The 23252-nt window shown below is 37.0% G+C and overlaps 2 protein-coding genes across 2 annotated transcripts; both read left to right on the forward strand.

Annotated features, from left to right (window-relative positions):
- Nucleotides 1-7022: 7022 nt before the first annotated feature.
- Nucleotides 7023-7970, forward strand: LOC122105215 (olfactory receptor 8H1-like). The gene has a single exon (XM_042676362.1). The coding sequence runs from the start codon at nucleotides 7023-7025 to the stop codon at nucleotides 7968-7970; it is 948 nt and encodes a 315-aa protein (XP_042532296.1).
- Nucleotides 7971-17954: 9984 nt separating this feature from the next.
- Nucleotides 17955-22139, forward strand: LOC122104741 (olfactory receptor 8H1-like; the record flags this gene model as incomplete). The annotated part of the gene is made up of 2 exons (XM_042675677.1): nucleotides 17955-17986; nucleotides 21230-22139. Coding segments are annotated over 2 exons (942 nt in total), but the record flags the coding sequence as incomplete, so codon positions are not given.
- Nucleotides 22140-23252: the final 1113 nt, after the last annotated feature.

Here is a 23252-nt window from a genome sequence, read left to right on the forward strand (position 1 = left end):
TTGTTGTATCACCTTACATTTTGGATTTAACATCTGCTTATCAGGGGGACCATGTGCCATTTTTCTCTTTGCTCTTGGCTTACTTCACTCAACATGATTTCTTCTAGTTCCATCCATTTCCCTTCAAATGCCATTATTTTGTCCTTTCTAATGGCTGCATAATATTCCATTGTGTATAGATACCACAACTTTTGGATCCATTGTGGTGGGGCATCTGGTTTGTTTCCATATCCTGGCTATTGTGAACAGTGCTGCAATAAACATGGAGGTGCATGTGTCCTTGTATACTGGTTCCTGTTGTTCAGGATAGATGCCTAGGAGTGATATGGCTGGATCATAGGGGAGGTGAATATTTAGCTTTCTGAGGACACTCCAGACTGCTTTCCAAAGTGGTTTTATAGGTGTACATTCTCACCAGCTTTGTAATAGGGTTCCTCTTTCTCCACATCCCCTCTAGAATTTGTAGTTGGCTGACTTTAGGATGTGGGACATTCTGACTGGGGTAAGGTGGTATCTCAGGGTTGTCTTTATTTGCATTTCCTTCACAACCAGGGATGGTGAACATTTCCTCATGTGTTTCTTTGCCATTTTTATCTCTTCTTCTGAGAAGTCTCTCTTTCCTTCCCTTGCCCATGTAGTAATTGGTTTGTTGGGTTTGGGAGGGATTAGTTTCTTGAGTTGCCTGTACATACTGGATATTAACCCCTTATCTGATATATTGCTGGTAAATATTTTTTCCCAGTTAGTTGGCTGTCTTTCCAGTTTGGTTTCTATATCTTTCCCTGTGCAGAAACTTTTTATTTTAAGATAGTCCCATTTGTTGAGTCTTTCTCCAACTTGTTGTGACCCCAGAATTCTGTTCAGGAAGTTCCTCTCTGTGCCTATAAGTTCAAGTGTCTCTCCTACTCTGTCCTCCAGTAGTTACAGAGTTTCAGGTTTGATGTTAAGGTCTTTAATCCATTTTGAGTTGATGTTGGTTATGGTGACAGGCTGGGGTCCACTTTTAGTTTTCTGTATGTGGCCACCCAGTTTTCCCAGCACCAGTAGTTAAAGAGACTGTGCTTCTTCCGCTATATGTCTTTGGCTCCTTTGTCAAATATCAGCTGACTGTAGGCATTTGGCTTCATTTCTGGAACTTCTGTTCTATTCCATTGGTCCTTGGGTCTGTCTTTGTGCCAGTACTAAGCTGTCTTTGTTATTATGGATCTATAGTAGAGTTTGAAGTCTGCCATTGTGATCCCTCCCATGTTACTGACCATTTTTTTTGTTTTGTTTTGTTTTCAGTGCTTAGTAAGAAATAAGAGTCTCACAGACTTTCCTGCCTGGCTTCAAACTCTGATCCTCAGTTCTCAGCCTCCTGAGTAGCAAGGATTATAGGCATGAACCACCAGAGCATGGCAATTTATTTTCATTGTATTGTCAACTCATAAGTATATAATTTTGAAATACATTTCCTATAGCCTAGTATCAATACACTATTATATTTTGCTTGATATAGTTTATTTATAGAGATATTGGGTATTCATGGAAGTAACAATATTAAGTCATTTAGGCTAAGTATCACCTTAAATTTTTTTACTGTCAGCACATGATGAGAACCTGGAATAACACAAAGGTAGCTGACTTCACCCTTATGGGATTGACAGACTATGGAGAGATCCAGGTGGCCCTCTATATGATGTTTCTCCTGATTTACCTGATTACTGTGCTGGGCAATCTAGACATGATCTTTCTTTCTTTCTTCATTTTTTTCTTTCTTTCTTTTTTCTTTTGAGTTGTAATTGATAATAAAATTCTTTACTAATAACTAGTTTTTACAAATATTTGTAAATAGCTTTACAAAGTATCATGAAATAATAAAATTACTGACTTAGTTAACTCATTGGGCAATTTTTATTTTTTTTAAAATCTCAGGAAAACTATATCATACCATTAATTCCTGATTTTTAGGACTTCTTCAAAGAGAGTTGATAATATTCTGATGAGATTACCTTAGTAACTGACTCTTGCATCATTAAATGTAATTTTTTTCTATATACTTGTGAATGTTAATTTGTCATGGAGATTTTCTTTTCTGGTCATTCCTATTTAAGATATAAAATATCTCCAATACTTCCATGTACATACTGCCTTATATTTTGGAAATTTTCTATTACAATTTTATTGAATACATTTTCTGTGCCTTGTTTAGTGTTTCTGGTTTTCCTTCTCTATAGATTCCAGGTTTCATCTTGAGCATACCCATATCTTCCTTTTTATTGTTAATAAATTAATTCATTGTGATTACAGAGGTGAGGTACAAAGGAATTAGAATTACATGAGCCTGCTAATGCATACATGTCCTTTCATACAGTGTCTTCTGTTCCCACACTCTCTCCCAGTTCCTCTCTCCCGTCTCCATCCACAAGTTGTATAGTTCATTTTCATCAATGTCCAGTGAGCTCCACTGCTGTACTTTTGCTTCACTTTCTCCCTGAATTTTGTGTCCTCTCTGCAACCCTTTTAAAGTACACTGTATGTAAGATAAAGAAGACAGAACTATCAGAAGCTAAAAAGGAGAGAAAAAAGAAAGTGAGAAAGAACAAGAAAGAAAAAGAAAGAAAGAAAGAAACAAAGGAAGGAAGGAAGAAAGAAAGAAAGAAAGAAAGAAAGAAAGAAAGAAAGAAAGAAAGAAAGAAAGAAAGAAAGAAAGAAAGAAAGAAAGAAGAAAGAAAGAAAGAAAAAGAAAGGAAGGAAGGAAGGATAGAAAGAGGGGCTGGGATGGTTGCTCAGTGGTAGAGCGCTTGCCTTGCATGCATGAGGTCCTGGGTTCGATTCCTCAAGACCACATAAGCAGAAAAAAAGGGAGAAGTGGCGCTGTGGCTCAAGTGGTAGAGTGATAGCTTTGAGCTGAAGAGCTGAGAGACAGCGCCCAGGCCCAGATTTCAGGCCCACGACCAGAAAAAAAGAAAGAAAGAAAAAAGAAAGGTCTCTTGTTTGCATATAGTATAGTTTTTTCCATATGAATATTATTTTATTTAAATATGAAGTTGACTTAGGCAGAGCATCTAAGAGTATCCTCTTTTAGTCTCATTGGTTGTGCACATTCACAGCCCTGATGTTTGGAGGTAAAATTTAAAAGAAAACAGATAGGTAAATATAGTAAGATAACAACTGGAAATATAACTGGACACCAAATAAAATCAGAAGGAAACAAGCTAAGATACTTATAATACAAACTGAGATATCAATATTATCGATGATATAAACATTAGTAAGTAATTAATAGGTCTGTAGGGCAAGAAAAAAAGAATAAAAGCAAGATATTAAAGAAAGAAATATAAGGGTGAAGCTTTAAGAAAAAAATCATGAGAGAGAAAAAACGAAAATATGTCAGTAAGACAAAACAGAAGAGCAGAAGAAAAAAGAACTAAAGCACAATATAAACAATAAAAATAAACTTTTTATACAATAAACATGAGATACTGAATAGATAACATGATAATCTTTTCAATTCTATATGTTTATATACAGATAAGTATTACTTTCACTAAAGGAAATAGAGAAATTGCAATGTTGTTATAGACTGGTTAAAATTTCATTTGCTATCATTTACAGCTTCCAATTTTGATGCATAATTTATCGTTTGTAATTTGGGCATATAAACTTCTTTATTTATCTTTTATACTGTGTAGTTCTTTTTTTATACTTTTTATTGGAAATATACTTTACAGAGGGGTTACAGTTACATGAGCAAGATAATGAGTATATTTCCTATCAAGCACTGTTGCCTCCTCCTTTGTTTTTCCCTTACCGTCCCTTCCCTCCCACTTCCACAACTACACTGCCCCTGCTCCTGTCTAAATTGTGAAGTTCATTTTTCAACATTGTGTCTTGTGCATCTCATTGTTACAATGGGTCAACCTGTATCCCTGTCTAAGCATTTTATTTTTCCCTTCCCTTCCCCAAATTAGAAAAGTGTATCTACAAGATGAACACATTTTACTCTTGATAGAATCACACTTTTTATATTAAATATATTGTGATGAAAATTGTAACATTCAATCTTGTGGTATCATATTGTTATAATAATCTAATAAAGCATGTTCTTCATAATAGTCAAACATTATATAGGGTTTTATTTATTATTTTAAATAAGTTTTTTATTGTGAAAATATTGTACAGAGGAGGGGTTACATTTAGATGAGTAAGGTAATGAGTACATTTCTTATCAATCATTGTCGTCTCCTCCTTTGCTTTTCCCCTACAATCCCTTCCTTCCCATCTCCACAACTACACTCCCACCCACCCATCCCCAATCCCCCATCCCTGCCTAAATTGTAAAATTCGTATTTTGACATAGCATCTTGTACATCTCATTGTTGCAATGGGTCAACCTGTATCCCTGTTTAAACAATTTGTTTTTACCCGTACCCTCCCCAAATTATGCCAACATCAAAAACAGTGAAAACAGGCATTACACCGTGGGGGAGGGACATACAAAGCAACAAAAAAATCATGTGGTACCTTATAAATACGTTAGAAGCAATAACAAGAAAGAAAAAATTAAAAATGGCCAATAGATAATTGAAATGCTCAACCTCTCTAGCCATAAAAGAAATGCAAATCAAAACAACATTGAGATCCCACCTTACTCCAGTTAGAATGGCTATAGTCAAGAACTCTAAATAACAACAGATGTTCTAGGGGATGTGGACAGAAGGGAACATTACTGCATTGTTGGTGGGAGTGTAACTTGTTCAACCTCTTTGGAAAGTAGTATGGAGGTTCCTCAAAAGACTCCACATAGAGCTCCCCTATGACCCAGCAATCCCACTTTTGTGCATTTACCCAAATGATCACAAACAAGACCATACTAAAGCTATCAGCACGACTATGTTTATTGCAGCATTATTTACCTTAGCTAAGATATAGAACCAACCGAGATGCCCCGCAGTAGATGAATGGATCATCAAAAAGAATGACATTACCCCATTTGTTAGGAAATGGAAAGACTTGGAAAAAATTATATTAAGTAGAGTTTTTATTATATTACATCTATTTACAGAATTACTGTTTCATTTTAAGAAATAAATGATTTTTCTAATTATCACATCAAAGCTATCAAATGATGCTACTCTTCACTGTGGAGCCTCTTTGTGAAAAAGTCAGACTTCAGTTCTTCAAATTTTATCCTTGATGATGTGCCAAGTAACATTTCATAAAATTGGTCATGGTGGATGACAAAGTGTTGCACAATCCCCAGACCCATTAAAAGAGGAGCCCTGCACTTAACAGCCTGGAGACAGGAATACATGCTTTTCTTCTAGTACCAGTAGCTCCTTCACATTCGTCAGAGATATACCTTCATGGTAATCTCCCCATTTAAACAATCTGACCAGATTTTTTGGATAATTGTAATTTGTGTCAGAATAACAAAACGGAATGTACAAAAGTATAAGAAAAGTTTGTCACATGACAGATAAGTTCAGCTTCTTAGAAAAAAAGCAAATGAGTTTCAAGACTGTTTATCACCAATTGTGATCTTGGTAAGTATTCTTCAAACATAATTCCTTTACTCGGCTAGGAACTTAAAAAAATTAATGTGGTATTCTGTAAGACTGCCTGGAAAATAGTTCAGTAAATATTTATTCACAAAGTAAATGTACAAACATATAATAGTTGCCGGGCTGGGAATGTGGCTTAGTGATAGAGGGCTTGCCTAGCATGCAAAAGAACCCTATATTAATTTCGTTAGTACCACATAAAGCAGAAAAAATCAGAAGTGGCACCATGGCTCACTTGGTAGAGTTCTAGCCCTAAGCAAAAGAAGCTCAAGGACAGTGCTCATGCCCCAGTTCAAGCTCCAAGCCTGGCAAAAATAAAAATATAAATATAATGGTTTTAAATCACTTAACAAAACAAGATCTTTTTTACAAGAATATTTTTACACATATTACTTTTGTACACTAAGACTGGTCAGGATTGATAGAACCTCAGATGAGAGCATCAGAATCTATAGGCAATGCATGTATTGTGGGAATATAATTGAAGAAGCAATTTTAATTTGAGTGTTCAAGTAAGAAAAGCCTTACATTTTCTAGCTGTTAATACTCATATATGGCAAACAATGCACTCGACATAATAGAATGAAAATATATTTATAGAATTCAATGATATTGTAAAGAGAGCACAGATGTTCATTACATATGTTTCCTGTTACAGATAATTAAATATCTAGAATTTTGTTAAGGCTTACTGAGCTACTTATAAAAATGATGTAAAGGAGACAATATTGTGAATATGTTGTTTGGAGTACAAATGTGTTGATAAAAATCAGAGACTGTACATTGATTTGTACTGTTATGCTAACCTACATCGTTTTTCTACATTGTGACAGATTTTAAAAAGAGACAGATGAAAAATAAAGTTACTACAGCATATGGTTATGTATCATTGTATATGATTTTATGTTGACAAAACCTGTATATAACCATAAATTATTTGGGACAAAATCAGATCCATTCAAATAAGAACAAAATTTAATATCAGTTGTATCCCACTTAATTACATTTTCTTTTACTGTGATTGACTTTTTTCACTATCTTTGTGGTACAGTCGTAGGGCCTGAACTCTGGGCCTGGGCGCTGTCCCTCAGCTCTTCAGCTCAAGGCTAGCACTCTACCACTTGAGCCACAGTGCCACTTCCGGCTTTTTTCTTTTTGCTTATGTGGTGCTGAGGAATCGAACCCAGGGCCTCGAGCATGCAAGGCAAGCGCTCTACCACTGAGCTACCTTCCCAGCCCCTTTTCACTATATTTTGAAAACTTGTTATTCATTTTAAGAACACTTAAATTAATTATAAAAATGGAGAACCAATTGTAAAAATGAAAAAAAACCTCCTAAATACTTTGAGGTAAGTTTCTCCTTTAATTTTTTATTTAATTATAAAAATGAAGAATCAGTTGTAAAAACAAAAATGCTCTGAAGTACTTGGAGGAAAGTTTCACCTTTAATTTTTCAACAGCTTAGATCAGCCAGCAATGAGAACCTGGAATAACACAAACGTGCCCTCTTTCATTCTAATGGGGCTGACAGATTCTAGAGAGATCCAGCTGGCCCTCTCCCTGCTGTTTCTATTGATCTACCTGATTACTGTGCTGGGCAACCTAGGCATGATCATGTTGATTTGTCTAGATCTCCAGCTTCACACGCCCATGTATTTTTTTCTCACTCACCTCTCATTCATTGACCTCAGCTACTCAAGTGTCATCACCCCTAAAACTTTAGCAAGCTTGTTGACTTCCACCAAGAACATTTCCTTCACTGGATGCTTTACTCAGCTCTACTTTTTCATCCTGTTTGGTGGTGCTGAATGTTTTCTCCTCTCTGCAATGGCTTATGATCGCTATGTGGCCATCTGCAATCCTCTGCAGTATCCTGTTATAATGTCTTCAAGACTCTGCTGTGTCCTCGTTGCTGGCACTTACACGATTGGCTTAGTGGAATGTTCTTTCACTGTGCTCTCTATAGTCAGATTGCCTTTCTGCAGCTCCAATGTAATTCATCACTTTTTCTGTGATATATTTCCAATTTTAGCTCTGTCCTGCCATGATACATATGCCACTGACATTGTAGTATACCTTTGTGGTAGTTTTACCCTGTTTGGGTCCTTTATCATAATGTCTTGGTCCTATATGTCCATATTCTCTACTATTATGAAAATTAAGTCCACTTCAGGAAAGCAGAAAGCTTTCTCCACCTGTGCCTCCCACCTCCTGGGGGTCACCATTTTCTATGGCACCACCGTTTTTACTTATTTAAAACCCAAGAAGTCCTACTCCCTGGGAAAGGATCAAGTGGCTTCTGTGTTTTACACGATTGTGATCCCCATGCTCAACCCACTCATTTATAGTCTTAGGAACAAGGAAGTGAAGAATGCTTTCATTAGAGTTGTGCAGAAGAGAGGGGGTCCCAAGCAACTAAGATGATATCGAAGTGAAGCATTTATACTCATCTTCTGTGCTCTATAGGATGTGCACATGCTTATACTCAATTGCCCTTCATTTCTGTTACCACAGTGGATATTTCCAAGAATTTATTATTAGAAATCTATATGGAAATTCTAGGTGATAATTGATAAGCATATATGGGTAAATAATATACCACAAAAATTACTTGTCTATGGCTGTTAAATTACATCATACAATATTCAATGTATACCATAATTTGATGCATGATGAATTTTCTTAAGGAAGAGATATCTATATAAAATTTTTAATAGTCATTTTTTATTACATTGAGTAATTTGTTATGTGTATAGTGCTTAAGAGCTAACTGAATATTTAATCATCAATGTCCTCGCTGAGACAAGATAAATCTTGATTTCTGGTTCATGTGTCACATTGGAGATGAACATCATTGATGTGACTGACACTTTGCCTTGTCTTTAACATTTAAGTTTTGTTCCTTTAACATTGTAATGCATGTACCTTTCTAATTTCTTACTGATTTATTCCTGCCCTGGAATTGAACTCAGGACCTGGGTTCTGTCCCAGAAGAACTTTTCCCTTCTGAATTTCTGGTGGTTAATTGAAGATAAATGTCTCATTTATAGTCCACTCATGTATAGTCTTAGGAACAAGGAAGTGAAAAATGCTTTCATTCATGTCATGCAGAAATAGGAGATGCCGGGTCACTGAAATGACTGTGCTGTGACATGTTTAGATTCATTATTTCTGGTTTCTCAGAAAAAAGAACTGGTTCGTTTGTATGTGCCCATCATTTCTCAAAATGTGATTGGCTTTCTCAGGAATTTACGAACAGAAGTCTATTTTAAAATGGCAGGTCACAAAGCATGTGTTTGGAAGGGAGACAAATGCTGTGTAAAATATAAAATTTGGCCATAATTCTTTAAAGTATGCCATAAAAATTCAGTGAATATTGCAGGATGAAGTTATTATATTATGAAAACCCTTATTTTGCCTTAACAATAGACTCAGTGACAATGGTTTTAGTACCCACTTCCTTTATTTCATGAAATAATTTCTTACCTATACACCCTTTAAGAAAGCATTGAGTTCTCATCCCCCTTTTCTTCAGTTCCACAGGATAAATCATAATTCCAGGTCCACAGAAGCATAAGTACTTGTAATAGTCCTCTAGCTAAAATCATGTGTGAGACATTATCTGTAGAAAAAAATTCCTGTGACTGTATAGTTTTATTCATCTATTGCATTGTATTATGCGTTTTCATAAGAATATTCATAGCTGTTTTTAAAATTATTTTCAGTAAATTTAATTCACTAAAAAACAAGTAGCATTTTACAAAATCTGTTTGAACTTTGAATATTATATTATAAGAAAGTAATGCTTAATGTTAAAGGTCATTTGGAAAATTCTCTTCAAACTTATTGAAAGAAACACTGCACTTTTGGATAGATACTTTTCAAAGAATAACTGTAACTATTTTTATGTATATGACAAATTGAAGTCAAATTTGTATAATTTGCTGTTCAATTTCTGGATACACTTAAAGAATGTTAAGATGTGAGATAAATATATTCTCAGCCAAACTCAAAGTTAATTTTAAAATTCTTTAGGTCTGAATTACTGAGTTTATTGGGTTGGAAAATCTATGTATGGTTCATCTTTTTTGTGTGTGCAAATGTTAAAAATGTGAGGAGCAGGCCTTCTTGTGACAAATAATGAACTTCTGAGATTGTTACGTTGCATACATGATTTTGTCCAATTTGGAATATTATTTAAAAATAAATATTTGAATTAAATGCTTGATTTGCATTTTTTAAGTAGAGAATGTTATAATACAAATATTCAAAAATGAATTTCAGTTTCATGACATCTCATAAACTCTGACCATGTAGCAAACTATTTTTTATTTCATTTTCCATTTGCTCTATATATTCTGGAAATGTAATTTTAATAATCTCTGATTTTAAGTTTCAGTTTTTGGACACATGGCTTCATTTTGCAGCTATTTTGTTGTTTTTAATTGTTAATAATTATTCCATACATTGTTTTAATAAAGCCTATTTTTTACAAGTAATCATAGAAAATTTAAGTGTTTTTGGTGTAAAATTGCATGTTATTTTTTCCCCTAAATACTTTATGACTGTTTCTGAAACAAATCTTTATTTGGTTAGTGTGAGATGCTGAGTTCCAACCCAAGTACTGTCATGAAGAAAATCCACTGAAATTAGGTAAAACAAAGTAAATCTATTTTAGTATTTAATATTTTAGGCCTACTAACCTATTATATGTTTTAATAGTATATATTAATGCTATTTTTCCTGATCTGTTTCATAATTTGTTCTATCCTGTCACAATACCACCTAAAAGAAATTGCCTCATGTTTACTATCTGTGCAGTCTAGAGGTGTGTTTGTTTTGTTGGTATATGTTTATGCTTGACACTTGGAGAAATGTGTGAGCAAGTACTTATTTTTCCTGATACACAGGTTGAATTATCTCTAATTATTAAAAGCTTTCCTTAATTTTATACTGTGAGTCTCTTTCCAATCTCTGGTATTTTGATCAAGCAACAGTAGATAAACATGGCAATGAAAGATAAACAGTATGGTGATGTCAAAGATGTTCATAACTTTGCTTCCAGACCCTTAAAGTAACTTCAAATAAAAGTGCACAAGGGTGGCTCATGCCTGTAATCCTAGCTACTCAGGAGGCTGAGATCTGAAGATCATGTTTTAAAGCCAGCCAAGGAAGGAAAAGTCCCTGAGACTCTTAGCTTCAATAAACCACTAGAAAACCAGAAGTGACACTGTGGATTAAGTGGTAGAGTGCTAGCCTTGAGTTGAAGAACTCAGGGACAGTGCCCAGGACCAGAGTTCAAGCTCCACAATTGACAAAAAAAAAAAAAAAAAGTTGAACAAGCTGGGAACTTGATGGAGCAAGCCTGTAATTCTAACTACTAAGGAGGCTGAGGTCTCAGGATTAGTGTTTGAAGCCAGCTTGGGCAGGAAAGTTAGTGAGACTCTTCTCTCCAATTAACCACTAGAAAACTAGAAGTTGCCTGGAAGTGGCACAGTGGCTCAAGAGTACTGTCTTTGAACAAAAGCTCAAGGATACAGCTCAGACTCTCAGTTCAAGCCCCATGACTGATGTGGGGCCGGGGGTGTTGTGTTCCAGTTTACACTTACTTGCCTCTAGTGTAAGTAAATGTGAAATATATCTGTGGATCAGTTCCACAGGTATGTGTGCAAAACACCCATAGAGTAGGTTGGATCAAAGAGTATTCAGGTTCAGGGTCACATGATTTGATGGCTTCACAAGCTTGCACAAGAATGATGATTTGTGAAGGAAAAAAACCCAGATGATGCCAGACACATAGATCTTGGAGCCCCATTAATCTATAATATACTACCCTATATAACATTGTTTCCTAATATTAACTTGATAATTTGATAAACTCAGACTGAAATTTTAAAAAATCAATTACCACTTGGGCAATACCTCGATTTCCTGGTTTCAGGCTGGTTACCTGGTAATAAAAGTTTCATAGTCTTAACTGACTTAGGTGGCTTCAAATCTTCATCCAAAATCTTAGTACACTGATTATCTGGGATTACAAACATGAAATTTGAGTGTCCAGTTTACACGTAACTTCTTACTCATTCCAACAATTATCTTCTAAAATAATAAGGAAACAAGCACACTTTCCTAGAAGAACATTTTAGGTGTTTTTTAAAAAATATTTGTTATTGTAATAAATACTGTACAGTGGGGTTACAGTTACAGGAGTAAGGTAATGAGTATTGTTACCTCTCCTTTGTTTTCCCCTACCATCACTTCCCTCCCCACTTCCCCATCTCCTCCCTCCCCCCAAGTTGTAAAGTTAGAACATTTTTCATACTTGAAGGAAAATTAGTTATATGGTAGCAATGCAAGATTAGAATCATTTCCTGATTCTTACTGTGTACATTTGGATTCTCCATTTGCGTCCTCACTTTTAGAAAGTAATCCTGAATGAAATTATTTAGCTGCATTATCCCTTTCACTTATATTTATTCTATCATACAGAGTGGAATTGAGGTCTGGGCCTCCAATTCAGAACCAGCCTTCAATTTGGCCAATATATCTTTTTGCATTCATTTTACATATCTAAGACAAAAAAAGAACATGAACAATGTAATACTAGATAACACTGGCCAAGTATATAATATTATTTTAACAACATAATGAAGATGAGATACTGAAGATATAGCATAGATGTAATTATGCAAATGCATAATTGCATGTCTTAATAAGTATTTTGTGTTGAAGGGAGAACACTGAATAGTTGTTTAGCAGTAAACCTTTAAATATTGAATATTCTACTGTTGTTGAAGTACACACTTTTTATTTATGATAGAATCACCCTTGTTAATGTATCACATATCAGGATGAAATATTGGCCATTCTAGACTCGTGTGTCAGTCACAAGGAAATTAATTCTCTAAAATATTTTTCCACATTACTCTGAATTTGAAAGCTATACCATGGAAATTAATTCATAACTTTAGAGTGCTCAAACTAAAATAAACAATGTCTATAATATTACATTAAAAGCTGCTATCCTGATCTTCACTGTGAAACTTCTATGTGAAAAAACTCTACCTTCTGCTCATTTACTCCTTGAACTTTTTTCCTTGAAAATATGCCAATAAATCATACTTAGGAAGTGGTCACTGAGGATAGCAAAGGGTTTGCATGATCCCATGCCCATTAATGATCACTTCTTAAATAACTGCCCTGGATATATGAGGCTGAGAGACGAGACATACACCACCCTTTTGATGTTCACAACTGCTCACTGGTATTTCTTTTGAGATAGTCCTTCTTAGTAACATTTTCATCTGAGCAATCATATTAAAATTTCACAGGTGATTTAATGGTTTTAGAATAAAAGTAATGAATGTGTAAAATAATAAAAAATAATGACATAAAGAAAAACATAGTACAAGAGAGGGTTAGCACCTTGTAGGATTTCATTTTGGTTTGTTAAAAAATAGAGTATCAAACATTTCTTGGCTCTTATTCTACAAGTTTCCTTTCACCAATCAAGAATAAGTATTCTATTTTGCATCTATATATGAACATGTCAAAATGAAACCATTTTTTACAACTAACTAATGCAAATCTAAAGGAGAGGAAAGAGGTATGTCCTTAAAATATACAAGCCAAACTTGTTATTGATGTATACTTATAGAATTTAATACTTTCTTAGTTTGGTTGTTATCCAGAGTTGTCATGATTTTATGTAATAAATTCAAATTGAATCTTCTTGAAAAAAAGTCCTAAAAATTTAACATCATATGAAAAGAAACTGTGTCTGCATTGGAAGAGGATCATACATATAACATTTGGGCTTTTTGGTAGGTAACATGTGGACTTGTTGGAGATAAGGGTTCAGAGTCTATCAGAGTGTAAGTAAGTTTTGATATTGGATGAAAGCTGGATTTTCGTGGTCCACTTAGAGAAGTATCATATAAGTGGGGATTAAGATTAGTAGTCCTCAATTCTACCTAATGCTGCCTACTGAAGTGCATTAAAAGTTAAATTTTTTGAAATGTCTTAATTGATATTGCAATGCAAAATTAAATCCAATAATATTACACTCTACTTATACTCGTTTTAATTTAGCATTCTGTTTTGCTGAAATACACTATTCCTACAGGAAGCCAAGTACATATGGTTGTAAGCTTGCTTTTTATATCAAAGAATTAGATTAAAATAAATCTATACATACTGGCACTGCATTGGTTAAATAAAGATATTCTAATTCTTTTTTAATGTATATTTTTATTGTAAAGATACTGTACAGAAGGTTACAGTTACATGAGCAAGTAATGAGTCCATTTCCTCTCTAGCATTGTTCCCCCCTCCTTTGGTTTTCTATAACATCCATTCTCTCCCCACCTTCCCAACACCTCCCTCCCCCCCCAAAAAATTGTAAAGTTTATTTTCAACATAGTGTCTTGTATATCTCTTTGCTACAATTGGTCATCCTGTATCCTATATTTCAGCAATTTGTTATGTCCCTTCCTCTCCCCAAATTAGAAAATGTATATACTGTTGTACCCCCCTCCCCCCCCCCCCCATCGCAGGACCCCCACCAAAAAGACCACCGAGAGTCAGACATTCTGAAATGCAAAAGCAAGGCTTTATTCAGGCGGGCTGCAGCTCGGGCCTTGTCCTACACACCGACTCAACAGAGCTTAGGAGGAGAGCCCCCAGCTGAAATGTCACAGGGTTTATAAAGGCAAAAACTACAAAGTTACAAAAGGAGAAGGAGAGAAAAATATCACAGACTGACAAATTTACAGCAACTAGAGGCGTCAGCAGGGCATTCCAAGGGGATAAGAGGTAGTAGGGTCAAACTGGCTGGGTCTCAATGGGCCATCTGGACATTCCAGAGCAGTTAAAGCTTAGCAGGGAGTAATTGGTGGTCTGTTTATCTTGGGCCAGCTTGGTCATCTCCTGAAGTTTGTGGGGACCCAAAGCCAGCTATAGTACAAAGTGGGGCCTGACTTCAGAGTAGCTTTGTTCAAGTAATCTATGGTTTAGCAGTTTCAGCATAAACAAGACGGTTTCTGAAATTCTGGTGGGCCCAAGGTTAATATGAGCAACAGAAGGGTTACTGCTTCTAAACAAAGCCACTTTTAACTCTTCATTCCCCCCTTCACTTATGGACATGAAGTATAATCCTGGGGTTCAGACCCCAAACTAAACTCCAACAGCTCCCTGTTGGGAAGAAATGCGTACCTGCTTCGCTATACCATTAGCTGTATAGTGTTCAACCTGTCTTTCATAAATTATACCAATCTATTTAAAATGCAAGATCTGCTTGTAACAAAATTAACAATTCTTCTACTAGTCCTGACTGTATATCACAGCTAACTTAATTTTATACCAGCTGTACTGGTAAGCTCCAATTTCAAGACATATTTATATCATTTGCTACATACTTAAACTTTTTGAAGTTTGTCTTTTTTTTTAAACATTTAAAGACAATCTTTACTTTTTAAATTATTTTTTATCCAGAGGATACCAATTTTTTTTTTTACAATTTCTTTTCCAAGGCTTTTTTTTTTTTTTTTTTTTATCACCCTCCTCTTCTTTTTAGTTCCTTGAGCATCTTTGTGGCTGGAGTTTAAAACTGACCAATTTTTCTTTGGCATACAGAACCAAGTTATCTTAGAACAGCCTTAAGGCACCACTGTGATGCAGAAGCTTGCTAGATTTTAAGGCTAAGAGTAGGGCTGGGTCTCATTTACTACCTGCATTGATAACACACTCAGGTTATTACCATACCAGAGCCAAACCAGGCTGTGACTATAGAGTGGATTTCCAGTCACTATGCACTGAAGTGCCAAAGGTAAGCAAGCCAGTGATATCCTTGTCCCCAATATCCACTGTGGGAATACAGAGGATTTCTGGATATCACCCAAAAGAATGTCCCACAAGATCTTAGTTTTAGCAGCTTTTAACCAGGATGCAGTTTCAAGTGATGGAACCAGGCAGGAGTTCAGTCTACTTTTACCATGGTGGAGGTGGTCTGGGTGACGACGTAGATTTCCTCCAGGTGACTGTGAAGCTGTCTTCAAACTCTACCCCATTAGGGTACGCAGCAGCAGCAGCAACAGCAGCAGCAGCAGGATCTCTCAGTGGCTCCAAGGGACTGTCACACCTCATGCTGGGCTGTAAATTCCTACACAGACTGGCTAAGGATACATTGCATAGGCTTGGCAGGCTTTGATCCCGCTGGTTTTTAAGACCTTTAAACAATAGCCCAGGACAGTTTACCAAAATAACAACTTTTTTACTAACCAGGTATTTTTGTAAACAGACACAGAAGGCTTAGTCTTGTAACCATCTCTGACAGATGCAGTCTCAACACTTGCACACCTGTTAACACTATTTTTTTATGCCTTTTTAAAAAAATATTATTTTATCTATTTTGTCTCATTTTTCTCAAACTGACTCTGGACTCTTGATCTTAACAGGGGGTTGATGGGTGAAGATCCATCTTCTGTAACATCTTCAGGGGCATTGATCCTACCTAGCCAAGAGCCTATAACCTTAGCCTATTTTACAAAGAGGTTATCAGGGTTAGATGTCATTAAGAACAATATTTTAACTTTTGACAACTGAACAGACCTATTCTCTGGCTACAGCAGTGTAGCTTGTTAAGCACTCTGGTTTGCAAAAGCATCTTTCTGGATGACTTAGGAACATGATCTCTAAGTTACCTTTGCAGGCCTTTAGACAGATATCATAGAAACACACTCTCAAGTTTACAAACTTTTTCCTGAGCAGATGAATTTCATGTAGCTGATGAGCTCAATAGTTACTGCCAATTAGAGCTTTTGGCACATACAGGGGTTGGGATTTAAACTATCCCCCACATTTTATAACATTAGCTTTTTACTATCACAGAGGACTGGCAAGTTCCTGTTCTTTACAAGGTAGATAGTCATGGATATTAGGCATGCTTACAAACTATCTTACCATGACCTCCTGGCTCTGACCGATTTTTGAAGGGCCACAAAATGACTCTAGGATCTGACATTTCTGCCATCCAAGCAGTGGCTTATTGTCTCTGGATGCTTCTCCAAGCTCTTGTCCCAGAAGTGTCTTCTCTACACTGGATAAATGCCTCATTGGCATTTCCCTTAGCTGGTCACTGGACTTGAACTCGGGAACTGAGCGCTGTCCCTCAGCTCTCCAGCTCAAGGCTAGCACTCTGCCACTTTGGGTCCCAAAGCAACTCTGCTTGCTCTTTCAGCACTCTGCTGGCTGAGTAGAGGTGACAGTCTCACAGGGACCTTTTTGTGCCCGGGCTGGCTTTGAACCAGTTTGCAGATCAATGAGTCTTATAAAAGGCCACTTTACTCCAATTAAAAGCAACAAGGTGGTCAACATAGAAGTAGCTTTTAAGCATGCTCTTACCTGAAACTTATTAAGAGTCAAAGTTACATCTGACAAACTTGTAAGAATCCTCTGTGCTTTGCTCTGGATTTGCTGGAAACTTAAAAAAAACGATAAGATCAAACTAGAAAAGCAATTATTTTGGTAATCCTAATTTTTCCTTTGTGCACTTTGAGGCAAATGTTAAGAACAACTTTACTTTTAAACTTTATGTCCAAAAATCCATTCCTAATTTTTTAAAGCCTCTTATTAATCATCTTTAATATTTCATACTTTAGTTTTTATTTGCGTTTTAAAAAAATCTCAAAATCTTGAGGCCAAGTGTCACTCATTGTCTCTTGGCTGCTTGTTTTTACACATTAAAACTTTTAAACTCAAATGACAATTTTTCCTTAATGCAAGAATTGCAGTCACCATCACTATACCACGAAGCTAGACTTAACAACTTTATGGCTTTTAAAAACATACTACTTGTAGAACATCATTGGAAGCAAGTCACATTATATAAATAAACTTTGAACTCTCTTTTTAAGACAAGGGACAGTTTTAGCAATACTACAGATCATCACATCACTAATTTTAACCATCATATTTTCAGTGTCTATCTACAGGGAAAAGGGACAGAACAACGATGGGCTACTTGGCTTCTCCTATGGAATGGGCACATACCCAATCTGACTCTTGAGGGTTAGATGAACTGCGTTTGTGCCAGCTTGCCCTCTTTTACTATGTGTGGACTCCTCCTAGGGCCTGTCCCACCATGCATGACCAGCTGAGCTGCACTTCTGCCTGCTCACCCCTCACCCCTTAAAGATAGGTCTGTGGTGGCTTCTAGTTTTTCCTTATCTCTTGGTTCTCAAATGAAATACACAGTTTTAGACAGACAGAACAAGTAATATCTTTGACAGTGTTAAACTAACCTTTACATTTAAATTTCTAATATTTATTCCCAAATTTTAGCCAAGGGAAATAAATCCCAAACAGCCAATGCATTTTTGTTAAGCCAGATAACTTGATTACAGTATAAACAGTCTTATGCATTCTCAAATACCAGATTTTCTACTTTTCAACTTAAAGAATCCTTAAAAAGTCATTTAAAACACTACGAAGATTTTTAAAAAATTTTGTTAATGTCCAAACCTCATAACCTTTTGAATTTTAAATTTAAACTCACCCAATTGTTACAGCATGCTAACAATTCTTATCTTGAACATGTTCACAAACACATACAAAACACACACAGATCTTAAAGCACGCAAAAATCAAAATCAGTTGTATATACATTTTCTAAAGTTTTAAACAAAAATTTAAGACAGCATTTTTTTTTAAACTAAGTTGGGCTTCATTTTCCCAAAGCTTGCTTGTTTAGCAAGGCAATTCACCAACGGGTCTTTTGAATCCCTTCTGTTGAAGGAGGGCTGGGGAGGGGGTCACCTGAAACTAAACTATCCTGATGTTTTCCCCATTTAGACAAAACAACTTTACAAATTGTTACATTGTCAGGACTAGCTGAAAAAGTCCAAACCAGGCACACAGCCTTCTACGCCCTCCCCACCAGCAGCCTCCACAAGGAGGAAACGCAGCCTGAGGCTTGAAGCAACTTTCCATGCCTCATGGGAGGAGGGGGGGCACAGCAGGTCTGAGACCATGACTTTTATTACCCAGAGATGTTCAAATAAAAACCACAAACACAAATAAACACAAAAACCAAGGATCCACATTTACAACTGGTACCAATTCTAAAATAGAACTAGACAAGGACCAAAGGCTGAATTGGGACTAATGGGCCCCAATTTATCTTTATCTCTACCCGAACTCTGTGCTGTTTTCACTCAGCAAGCTGAATCCAAAGTCTGCTGAGTGAGCCTGCCACGCTCACCCAGAACTTCCCTACCTTAGAAAACATAGAGCAAACAAACACACTAAAGTAAATAAGACAAACAAGTGGCCACAAAGACAAAATCAGGTCTCAGTGAATAGGGTGACATCTCACCACTTACCAGGGGACTCGAATCCCCTCTACTCATTCCAGAGAATTTTTCTTTTAAGATTCTGGCAAACGTTGACCCAGGGGCCTTCTAAGGTGGAGGAGAATTCACAATCATCTTGGGGCAAGGGAGATAAGTCCCTAGCGGCCATCCCCTCAGACTGACAGGTTCTCCCCCATGCTCAGACCTCCTGGGCCAAGGCCTGAGGCTAAGATCTTGTCAGTGCCACCTGCAGGTGGTCAGTGGCAGTTTCATAATTGACAAAGAAGCAAGTTACAAAAGCAGAACCAGCAGGGTTTTAGAAGAATTTTACCAAGCCTCCCCAGCCCTTCTTTACATGCACATGTAGTCAGACCAACTAAAATATCCAGCACTAATCTAGCAAACAAACAGGAATAAGCAATTTATAAAATCAAGGTTATGACACACACACAAAAAGTCAGCAAATGCCATGCTTATTTCAGAGAGCAGAATGGGCCTTCTGCCGTGGACTCCCTCAGTGATTTAAAACCTGCAAGAGTCAGGGGAGGGAGAGGTCAGGACAATGGGAACAAGCACAGATTTTCTGAGGTGGTGGGGACTGGTCTGGTTGGTTCCCTGCTGAAAATCTAAAGTAAATCTTATGAACAGAGGTCTCAGAACAAGGAAGAAACATGGATACAACTTCTCTTCCTTTTTGGTTTCTTTCTAGTCTTCTTTCTCTTCACCCTGTGTCTTTAGGGTTAAGTCTAGGGGGTTGGATGGGGCATCGACCATGGCTTCCAGTCTCGTCAGTCATTCAGTCCACAAAGCAACAAGAGGTAACAGAAAAACAAAACACACACAGGCTTACAAGATGGAGATCTCCCAAGTTGATCTGCTGCCTTCTGTGAATGAACAGAAGGGGCAGAGCCAAGTTGATCTGCTGCCCTCTGTGAATGAACAGAAGGGGCAGAGCCAAGTTGATCTGCTGCCCTCTGTGAAGGGACAGAGGGAGCAGACCCAAGTTCGAGGTGGGCGGGTTGAGCCTCGGTTAGGAGGCCCTCCGGTCAGTTCTGGTCAAAGACCAAACTGACTCACGCCCTACAAGTCGGGGTTCCAGAGGTCCCTCTTCAAGTGAGGATCTGGGACGTCTCCCATTTCCTCCAGGGTTGCGGTACAAGCTTCCCCGCTTCGACAACCCTTCAAGTACGAGTCGGAGCGGCCGTCCTCAAGTGAAAGCCAAACAAACACAATCGACAGGACAAGACAAATTAGCAGTGCTGTTTTCTTACCTTCGGAGTCTGGGGTCTGGGGGTCTTTGAGGGTATCCCGGACGAGCCCCCACTAATATGTTGTACCTGCCGTGGCAGGACCCCAACAAGAAGACCACCGAGAGTTAGATGTTCCGAAATGCAAAAGCAAGGCTTTATTCAGGCGGGCTGCAGCTCGGGCCTCGTCCTACACACCGACTCAGCAGAGCTGAGGAGGAGAGCCCCCAGCTGAAATGTCACAGGGTTTATAAAGGCAAAAACTACAAAGTTACAAAAGGAGAAGGAGAGAAAAATATCACAGACTGACAAATTTACAGCAACTAGAGGCATCAGCAGGGCATTCCAAGGCGATAAGAGGTAGTAGGGAGTTATCAAACTGGCTGGGTCTCAAAGGGCCATCTGGACATTCCAAGGCAGTTAAAGCTTAGCAGGGAGTAATTGGTGGTCTGTTTATCTTGGGCCAGCTTGGTCATCCCCTGAAGTTTGTGGGGACCCAAGGCCAGCTATAGTACAAAGTGGGGCCTGACTTCAGAGTAGCTTTGTTCAAGTAATCTATGGTTTAGCAGTTTCAGCATAAACAAGATGGTTTCTGAAATTCAGGCGGGCCAAAGGTTAATATGAGCAACAGAAGGATTACTGCTTCTAAACGAAGCCACTTTTAACTCTTCATATACAAGTTGCAAGACACTTAAATACAGTGACAGCAGGGGTTATACCATGGGGGAAGAACATACAAAGAAACAAAATAAAATCACATAGTACATTAAAAATACATTAAAAAGAGCAACAAGAAAAAAAAAATCTCTTGTGTTCCTACCTATTGGGGTTCATTTTGCTTAGCATCATCTTATATGGTCATATGTACATAGCTTTTGACCTCTTCTGCTTGCTTAAAGTTATTCGAATAATGGAAAAACCTATAGTGTAAGAGTACATGTAGACTAAATATGTTAATGAAACAAAACACTTCTCAAAAATACAGGTCCGTTCTAATTACGAAGCATATTACCACTTGGTATCTCATAGCTAACTGTCACTTTATAGATATATTTATGGTTGTTGATAAATTATTAAAATTAGCTCATCTAATGGGGCTGACAGATTCTGAAGAGATCCAGCTGACCCTCTCTGCGCTGTTTCTCCTGCTCTACCTGGTTAGTGTGCTAGGCAATCTAGGCATGATCATGATAATTCGCCTGGATCTCCAGCTTCACACCCCTATGTATTTTTTCCTCACTCACCTCTCATTTCTTGACCTCAGCTACTCAAGTGTCATCACCCCTAAAACCCTAGCGAACTTACTGACTTCCACAAAGAGTATTTCCTTCCTGGGCTGCTTCACCCAGATGTACTTTTTTGTCCTGCTTGGTGCTGCAGAATGCTTTCTCCTCGCCTCCATGGCCTATGATCGCCACGTGGCTATCTGCAGTCCTCTGCGCTATCCAGTGATTATGTCCAGAAGATTCTGTCGGGTCCTGATCACGGGGTCCTACCTGATTGGTTTCATGGACTCCTCTGTGAACGCTGTTTCTATGAGCAGATTAAAGTTTTGTAACTCCAATGTAATCTCTCATTTTTTCTGTGACACGTCCCTGATTTTAGCACTGTCCTGCACTGATACATATGAGGTTCAAATTGTAATATTCACTTTTGCTGGTTTTACCCTAATGGTGTCCCTTATCACAATATCTGTGTCCTATGTGTCCATTCTGTCGACTATTTTGAAAATTAAGTCCACCTCAGGGAAGCAGAAAGCCTTCTCCACCTGTGCCTCTCACCTGCTGGGAGTCACCATTTTCTATGGCACTATGATCTTCACTTACTTAAAACCCAAGAAGTCCTACTCCCTGGGAAAGGATCAAGTGGCTTCTGTGTTTTACATGATTGTGATCCCCATGCTCAACCCACTCATTTATAGTCTTAGGAACAAGGAAGTGAAAAATGCTTTCTTTCGTGTCATGCAGAAAATAGGGGGCCCTGGACAACCAAGATGACAGTGGTGTGACATGTCAAACTCATCATTTCTGGTTTTTCTGAAAGGAAGAACTGAGTCATTTGTATATGTTCATTTTTTCATACATTTCTCAAGGCATTCCCAAGAATACATTCTCAGAAGTTCAGTTTATAATGAGATGTGATAAGTATGTATTGGAGGAGCAGATACTGTGTGAAAGATAAAATTTGGATATCATTTTTAAAGTGTGCCATAAAAATTTATTATGCTAATTTATCATGCTTTGAAAACCATTATTTAACCTTAACAACAGACTCAGTGATAAAAAGATTCAGTCCTCACTTCCTTTACTACACCCTTTAAGAAGACAGTGAATTTGAAGTCCTAGTTTTTTCATTTCCACAAGATAAATCATATTTCAAGTCCACAGGATCTTAAATAGTCTTGAAATTATCTCCAAACTAAAAGCATATAGCAAATGATTCCTGTCATTGTAATTGTAAGACTTTCTCACAAGAATATTCACAGCTGTTTCAGTCGATTTAGTTCACAAACTGAAAACAATCAGAAAGGGGAAATACCAACATTTTACAAATTGCTGTTTGGAAGAAAGAAACTACTAGAGTTATGATATAGAAAAATAATGCTATTACTGAGGGTAATTTGGAAACTTTTATTCAAATTGATTCAAGAGAAATACTGCACTTCTGGATACATTCTACTCAAGGTTAACTCTGGTTATTTGCATATATATGATGTATTTAAATGGAATTTGGATGCTTTCTTCTTCAATTTTCTTTATTCATTCAAAGAGGGTTGCTTTGACAAAGGCAGCTATGAAAAAGTAGCTGTAAGATGTTTTTGGAAAATTCAAAATATATTTTGTACTGCTTTAGGCCTGGATTATTGTAATTTATTGAGTTGAAAAAACTTATACACAGTAACATCTGTTATGTGGGCACATGTTAAATATTAGATGACTATGCCTTCTCCTTTTCACTTACGTGATTCCATCAGCTTTGGAGAACTCATTAAAAATGTTTGAATTAAATGCTTGATTCACATTTTTAAAACTTTTTTTAAATAGAGGAAGTTAGAAGGCAAATATTTGAAAATGAATTTTGATCATATGGTATTCCATAAACTTTGATCA

The sequence above is a fragment of the Dipodomys spectabilis genome, unplaced genomic scaffold, assembly GCF_019054845.1.
Source record: "Dipodomys spectabilis isolate Male_0828 unplaced genomic scaffold, ASM1905484v1 ptg000030l, whole genome shotgun sequence".
Classification (NCBI taxonomy): domain Eukaryota; kingdom Metazoa; phylum Chordata; class Mammalia; order Rodentia; family Heteromyidae; genus Dipodomys; species Dipodomys spectabilis.

What these genes read in the sequence shown, in the direction of transcription:
- LOC122105215 (XM_042676362.1), top strand. Translation starts at nt 7,023, where the DNA reads ATGAGAACCTGGAATAACACAAACGTGCCCTCTTTCATTCTAATGGGG.